The 7,469-nt window shown below is 34.7% G+C and overlaps 2 protein-coding genes and 1 non-coding gene across 3 annotated transcripts; all 3 read left to right on the forward strand.

The window, feature by feature from the left end:
- Positions 1-312: 312 nt before the first annotated feature.
- Positions 313-419, forward strand: LOC145128026 (small nucleolar RNA R71). Its single transcript, XR_013716629.1, has one exon. It is a non-coding gene; the product is annotated as a small nucleolar RNA R71 (small nucleolar RNA).
- Positions 420-2,769: 2,350 nt separating this feature from the next.
- Positions 2,770-4,707, forward strand: YLMG2 (YGGT family protein; the record flags this gene model as incomplete). The annotated part of the gene is made up of 3 exons (XM_079062372.1): positions 2,770-3,054; positions 3,949-4,148; positions 4,340-4,707. Coding segments are annotated over 3 exons (759 nt in total), but the record flags the coding sequence as incomplete, so codon positions are not given.
- Positions 4,708-5,780: 1,073 nt separating this feature from the next.
- On the forward strand, positions 5,781-6,472 carry LOC145125610 (uncharacterized). The gene has a single exon (XM_079061042.1). The coding sequence runs from the start codon at positions 5,927-5,929 to the stop codon at positions 6,269-6,271; it is 345 nt and encodes a 114-aa protein (XP_078917168.1). The 5' UTR covers positions 5,781-5,926; the 3' UTR covers positions 6,272-6,472.
- Positions 6,473-7,469: the final 997 nt, after the last annotated feature.

The raw sequence follows: 7,469 nt of genomic DNA on the forward strand, positions 1-7,469 counted from the left end.
AGGTGAGGCCCCTTGCAATTTTCGCAACCCACCCGAATAGCATGTATCGTTTGGTCCATTTTATCCATCCTCCTATCCATGGTTTTTAGCATAGCCATAACTGCTGACAAGTCTTCTGAAGCTGCATAAGCGGCCCCCCTCGTCACATCATTTCTTGGATTGTGGTATTCTCTAGAATGCTTAGAGAATTCTTCAATTAGTTGCTTTATCACTGGGGGTGCCTTCTTCGTGAGTGGACCTTGCGAGTCAAGTAATTGCCTAGTGGTAACATTTACTCCATCATAGAAGATGGAGACTTCTTGTTGACTATTGAGGTCATGATGTGGGCAATTCCTTAGCAGGCTCTTGTACCTCTCCCAAGCTTCATATAGTGATTCTCCAACTTGTTGTTCAAAGTTAGCTATGGCTTTCTTTAGCTTGGATATCTTGGATGGCAGGCAGAATTGATCAATGAACTCTTCTTTCATTTGGGCCCATGTAGTGATAGATCCTGGGGGCAATGACTTGAGCCAATCCTTGGCAGCACCCTTCAAAGTAACCGGAAGCATGCGAAGTAGCTGAGTTTCCCGAGGCACATTTGGAACATTGAAATAATCAGCTACATCATTGACTTCGTCCAAGTGTTTGTAAGCGTCTTCGTGGTCTTTGCCTGTGAAAGGGATCTCCTTAAGTAGAGCCAGGATGTAACCCTTGAGCTCAAAAGTAGCAGTAGCGGGAATTGCGGGTTGCACAAGTCCCGGTCCGGTATCATCGCGTATCCTCTTCTTCCATTCCCCCATGGGGACTTCATCAATGTTAGCCATGAGAATAGCTAATTCGTCGTCGGAATCGGAAATGTGACCGAATGTAGGGTCTTCTTCTTCCTCTGTCTCGTACTCGGCGTCTTCTTTAATTGGGTCTTCGATTGTCAAAGAGGCGTTGGATGCTCCTGATTTGCTGCTCTTCTTCTTGCTGAAAACGGCCTTTAGGTTCTTTAATGGCGAATTCCTTGAAGAAGCGGATTCTCCAACGGATTTTCCTTTGTTCTTCCTTAGGGCGGATTCCGGGTCGTCTAGAGGAGGGATCAAAGGTGTATCAGATCCTCGGGTCATGAAACAACTGCAAATAAAGCAAGAAAAACGCGTAAAAAGAACAAAAATAAAATAAAAGCTAAAACTGTGAACAGTGATGGACTCGCCGAGTTTCGTCGAGTGCACTCGGCGAGTTCAAGGTAAAAACAGAAAAATTTTCTACTTCATTTATTAAAACAGAGATTGATCAAAACCTATACTAACTACTAAATTACCTAAGAATTAACTTTGTGTAAGATAAATCCCACACAAAGGATCGATAAAAATAGAAATTAGTGCTCATTTAGAACCGTTCCCCGGCAACGGCGCCAAAAACTTGATGTGTGTGAAATGCACTGGTTTTAATCCTACTTTTGAGTTATAAATTAAGCACACAAAGGCAGTGAACCTGTCTTTTAGTGGTATAGTTGGGTAAGTAGAGTGTCGAACTCAGGGAACGGTAAATTAAAACTAAAGACTAATTTTATCTAAATTAAATAGTAAATATGGGTTTTCTCTAGTTTTACAAGACTAGAAACTTACTAATACTACTTAGGCTAAGAACTAGAAAAACAAAGATTTAACTGAATTTAATAATAAAAGGGACTTCTGTTTAGTTCAACTCAATTGATCCTATGGTTGATATTATGGTAATAGTGCAATGGATTAATTCTTCTATTGGCTACCGATTCAAGTGATTAGCCTTGCGTTCGCTACGATAATCCTTAGAAAACAAACTAACTCAAACAGTGATCAGTTGTCTAATTTAATTTAATTCACTAGATTATTTATTCGGGTTAATTTAGACTTATAATAGCTAACTAAATTGGTCCTTTAGTTAACCTCTTGCTGATGGTCATCAAACAAGCTCACACATGAATTTACCTAATTTTTCTTATTAATTCTAGTTTCGCGTTCGTTAGTCCTAGACATATGATAAAGTGGTCACATAAACGTATGGGGTTGATAATTAAAAGATGTTCATACTATTTAATTATCTTCCTATTAACAGAAAATTAGTTATCATTCACACACAAGGTTCTTTAACAAGCTAAAATTAACAAAATCACCAATATTTAATTAATCCTATCATTAATCAAACCATAATATCAATTTTGTATCCCCAAACAGAAGTTTAAGAGTTTTAGCTCATGATTGAGGTAATTAACAGCAATAAAACGAATTCTAATTGTCTAACCATAATTGAGAAACAATAGATTAAGTAGAATGATGAGAATGTGCCTCAAATCTTCTTCGGAATTGGATCCTAGGTTGTATCTTCATTCTCTAGGGTTCTTCTGGCTCTTCAATCGCAGCTTGCTTCTCCCCAAAGGTTCTAGAAGTCCTTCAATCGGATTAAGACCCGCTATTTATAATTATCACAAAACAGGGGCTACTCGGCGAGTAGGTCGTGGACTCGCCGAGTACTAGTGTGAAATCCGTGTTCGGTAAGGAATCTTGACTTTTCTTTCGGGAACATTCTAATGAACTCGCCGAGTACATGCGTGGACTCGCCGAGTAGGTGTGTGGTTTTCCCTTTTTCTTCATTCTTTGGTCTCTAATTGCTTCTCCTTTTTTCCTTTCTGCTTCCAAGCATGTCTTTTGGACTGAAAACACAATATAAGCATTATTAAGTACCTTTTGTCCATATTATGCATATAATTAGCCAAAAATGAATAGAAATATATGTTAAACATATGATTAATTATGCACATATCATAAATCCAACGGGAAATTGACGAAATTAGATCTCCCTCTCTCCATTCTCAGCCCCTCGTCACTCGTGTTCTTCAAATCCCCATCTCTCATCACCACCCAACTTCATCCCAACACAAACCCCATTCTTAATCTCCAAAAAATACTCACTCCATCACCCGATAGTTTCGTTCGTAATTTCCATAATTCCATTGATAAATGTCTCCGTGATCTTCATCATTTTGCTTCCAACAATCCCCTTTTCACCAAATTGCATTCTGCCCCCTCTCAATACCATAAATTCTGCCAGGTATTTTAATATTTTTACCCTTTAGGCTTCTATAACTAATGCTTGTAATTCGTTTCTTCGTAACCAATGCCGCTGTTCTACAATTTGCTAAATACAATTCAGGGTGTTTTTGCTTCACAACTAATAGACCTATTCGTAATTCAGTCGAGTTCATACTCATAGTCGTGGTTAATTTGATTATACTCTGTTCTTTTTTTACAATTAACGTTTGAAGAATTTACATTTCACCAAAAGGGCATAATTTACCTTGGTAGAGAGGAATTACATGTTTCCAATCGTAGAAAATTAGAGACAAATGTTTGGATATGTTAATTTCTTCTTTGATAGTTTTTATCCTGAAGGATCATCATGAATTCTCTATCAATTTAATGAAAGATGGCTTGTTTATATAGATTAAGATGTTGTTAATTTTTGACTTAATGAACTTAAAGGGATATATGAGTTAATCTGATAACTATATATGAGTGTTTATTTTTGACTTAGGGGCTGTTTGTGTTGCCTCTTACTAGTCAATAAGAGGTAACCTCTAACTCAGTCAGCAGTCTGACCATTTGTTTCGCAAAAATTTAGCTCTTACCCGATCGGCTAAAAAATATTGCTGACCGAGTAAGTATGACAACATGATTTCAGTCAGATGTAGATTTAGTCAGAAGACTTTAGACCAGATCTGACTCAATAACAACTATCAGACAACCCCTCAATACAGAAAGAACGACTTAACAGATAAAATCAAAGAAAGGAGACTTTATCTATTAAGTCTTGATCCTTTACTTGTTCACCCTCATTCATTTTTTCCTTCTATTTCTCCAATGTGTCATCATTTTCTCAACAAAATTTAGGGCTAAATACAACGAATCACATGTACTTCACCTTTTGTGTGTATTATACTTTCAGATTAATTTTAGAAGCCACATGAAATCAAACAATCTCTCGAATCACAATTTTGCAGCGATTCTTCCTGGAGATTCATTGGCAGGGCTTGTGGTATCGAATGGAATTCTAAATTTTTTGAATATTTACAACTCATTGTTGGTTGCTCGGCTAGTTCTTACCTGGTTTCCAAACACTCCTCCACTCATTGTGAACCCCCTCAGGTATTATTATTATTATTATAAAAAACACTAGATACAATAAATAGCAACATACTTTCATTTCTTTCTATTATAACAACCCACTTTCATTTCTCTCCATTACAACATTCTACTTTCATTTTTTTTATTAATTATTGCACTAGTTTTAAATTTAACATTTGTTAATTTTGGTTTTATGCTTTTGTTTTTTACAGCACTTTATGCGATCCATATTTAAATATTTTTCGCGGGGTTATTCCACCACTTGGAGGGACTTTGGATCTTTCTCCCATTCTTGCATTTCTTGTACTAAACGCCTTAACAAGCACAGCTTCAGCACTTCCTGCTGAACTTCCATCTCAAAGAGGCTCATCATCTGAAAAACATCCATCTTTTCTTACTTCAATATCTCATCTTACAAATTCACAAAAGAAATGGTTGAAAAGGTTTAATGGAAATAAGTCAAAGGACTCAGAGTGTAATTTGTAACATTGTATGTTGTTGCGAAGTTTACTCATATGGGTTTTTAATTTTTAATCATCGTTCATGTCCACTCGTATTTTTTAGATCTTCAAGAACAAGCTTCAAGGTTAGGGACATGTCAATGGGGCGGGTTTGGCGCGAATCACCATTGATCCAAACCCGTTTAAAAAAATAAAAACATGACCCGCCCCGCTCCAATAACCCTCAGGGTCTTGAATAGTCGAATTCATACCCATATCCACCGAATCAACGAATACCCGACCCATTAACCCGACCCTTTTATAATATTAAATTTTCGTAATTTTTATGTGTTCCACAAAGTAATATTTCTCAAAAGGATCAAATATCTACTTAAACAATATGTACATTAATTAATACTCAAAGTCCAATACAATAAAAATCACATTTTACTTAGACATCGAGTTGTATATTTTGTTGTCATATATATATATATATATATATATATATATATATATATATATATATATATATATATATATATATATATATATATTAAATGGGACGGGTCATAAGTGGAGCGAATCGACCATGATCCATACCCGACCCATTTGCTAAAAGGGTAAACGGGTATGGATCGTAAACGGGTAAACGAATCAAAAATTAAAATCCAAACCCGTTAAATTCTTAAGGGTTTGGAGCAAATCAGGGTGTAATCTAAAATACATCATCTTTTTTTTTTTTTTTTTTTTTTTTTTTTTTTTTTTTTTTTTTTTTTAACGCTTAGCTTTGAAGTTCATCTTATTTTTGTGAAAGTTTGTACTCTTTTTATGGACACGTGACATAGATTTATTGAAATAATTTAGTTAACAGAGTAAATTTAATTATAATACAATTGTTCAAAATGTTTTAAGTTTAGTGCAAACAATACCATAACAAAATTTTACGACAATCCAACAATTCTGAAATTTGATTACTGGTATTTTTCAACATTTTTACAACAATTGCATAAAGTGAAACTTCGTTAATATTTTATGAAACTATTTTAAAAAAAAAGTTGCCACGCCATATGAACAAGAATTCTCATAAACGTTACAAAATTTAGGCTGGTTAGTGTTTAGTGACATTATTTAGGATTTAAGAATATAATCAACTTTTTTTTTTCTATAAAGATCCCTAAAACTCCAACCTTACACAATCTTCCCTAGTGGAATAGAGAATCCATATCCTCCATGATGATATTGTTTGTCATCTTTTTTATGGAATCAGGTTCCTATACATAAAAGAGAAAAATAACAAAGGGGTTGATTGATCGATCGATTACCTCAATAAAATAACCAAAAAATTCATTAAAACCCTAAATGGAGCATGAAGGCACACGTAGAAGAAATGAGAGGCGATCAGCAACTAAAAAGTTGCTGGCTATAAGCTTAGGAGTTCTAGCTGTAGTGTCACCACTATTTATTGACAGGAAATCACAGACTCTTGAAGAATTGGAGCTTGAAGATGAACCTTTAATCAGTATTTCCACTTATGCCCTTCTAGTTTTGTTTGTTTTGATAATCGTTGTGGGGTTTTCGTGTTATTTGGATCAGAGTCTTACTAGGTTTGATCTTTATTGGATATATAGAGTTGGAGGTTCTTCTGGTGGGATCATAGCGTTGCTACTAGTTCTTACTTTTGTTTTGAAGTGTAGGGATTTTTAGGGTTCGATTCTGTTTCTTTTTGAAAGCATATTAGTGTACCTTGTGAAACTCAACTGATTTTGTTTGTCAAGCTACATATAAAAATTAGCGTTTTGTATGCCTATCAAAACCAAAAAAAAAAAAAAAAGTATGGGTATATGTATGATTGGTGCATATTATGATATTATGATGTTTGATCATGTTCATGCATTCTTATTTCTAGATGGACTTTGTAAGTGAGATCCAATATTCAAGTTTGGGCATCACATTCCTTACTCTGGTAACATTATGATTTACTTTCTTCATGTTGGTTAGGTGACTGGTTGATCAGACGTTAAGCTGACATACATAATGTTTCCTATAAGAGCATAATGTAGTTTTGTGAAATATTACTTTCCAAATTGAATGTCAAAATCAATTTGGCAATTAATGACTTACTTTGAATGGGATTACATATGTATCATGTTTAAGACATGATTCCTAATTAAATAATGTCAGCTTCATCCACTTGTGGTAAACTACTCTTCATATAATCTAGAAGTCTTAAACATTCACAATGGGAACTCATTTTAATTAGTACAGATGAATATATTATTCAACTACCATTCATTGGAATCAACCTATTGGCAAAATGTAAGTGAAACACGGTTGACTATTTACTTTATAGTATGATATGGGTCTCGGGTTGTACAGAAGGCCGGATGCATGAGAGATACTCTGCATTCAATTGAAAGGCCTTTGTGACACTGTTTTGCAATGCTTCCATGATTTTTTCCTAATACCTTTGCTTGGAGTTTAAACTACCCACTATCCGTTAATCACGTACGTAGCATATTTTCTTTAATTAGGATCATGGTTAACTGTTAGCACCACTAGTTCCTTATTTTTTAGCGTTTCCTTTACTCTTTAAATATTATGTAATGTAATTGCATTATGAAGATGAGAAGAATTTTAGTAAAAGTATCTCTTTAGTCTTTTTTTATTTCTTTGGGAGGTTGACCACCTCGAACCGTTCTTTATCATAGTATGTGAATCTTTAACTTGGTTATCACTTATTTTAAATCCCTTGATTCCATTTCCAATCCCCAAACATCCAAATTCCACATTTACAATTGGGGAGAAAGAAGAACACATCATATAAAATTATCCATCATTATTTTGGTACCACTATAAATGATTTTCCTTGGCCTCGGCTAACAATATGAGTACCGTCAATCTT

Source organism: Lactuca virosa, chromosome 7 (genome assembly GCF_052849685.1).
Source record: "Lactuca virosa cultivar CGN04683 chromosome 7, Lactuca_virosa_CGN04683_v6, whole genome shotgun sequence".
In the NCBI taxonomy this organism is placed as follows: domain Eukaryota; kingdom Viridiplantae; phylum Streptophyta; class Magnoliopsida; order Asterales; family Asteraceae; genus Lactuca; species Lactuca virosa.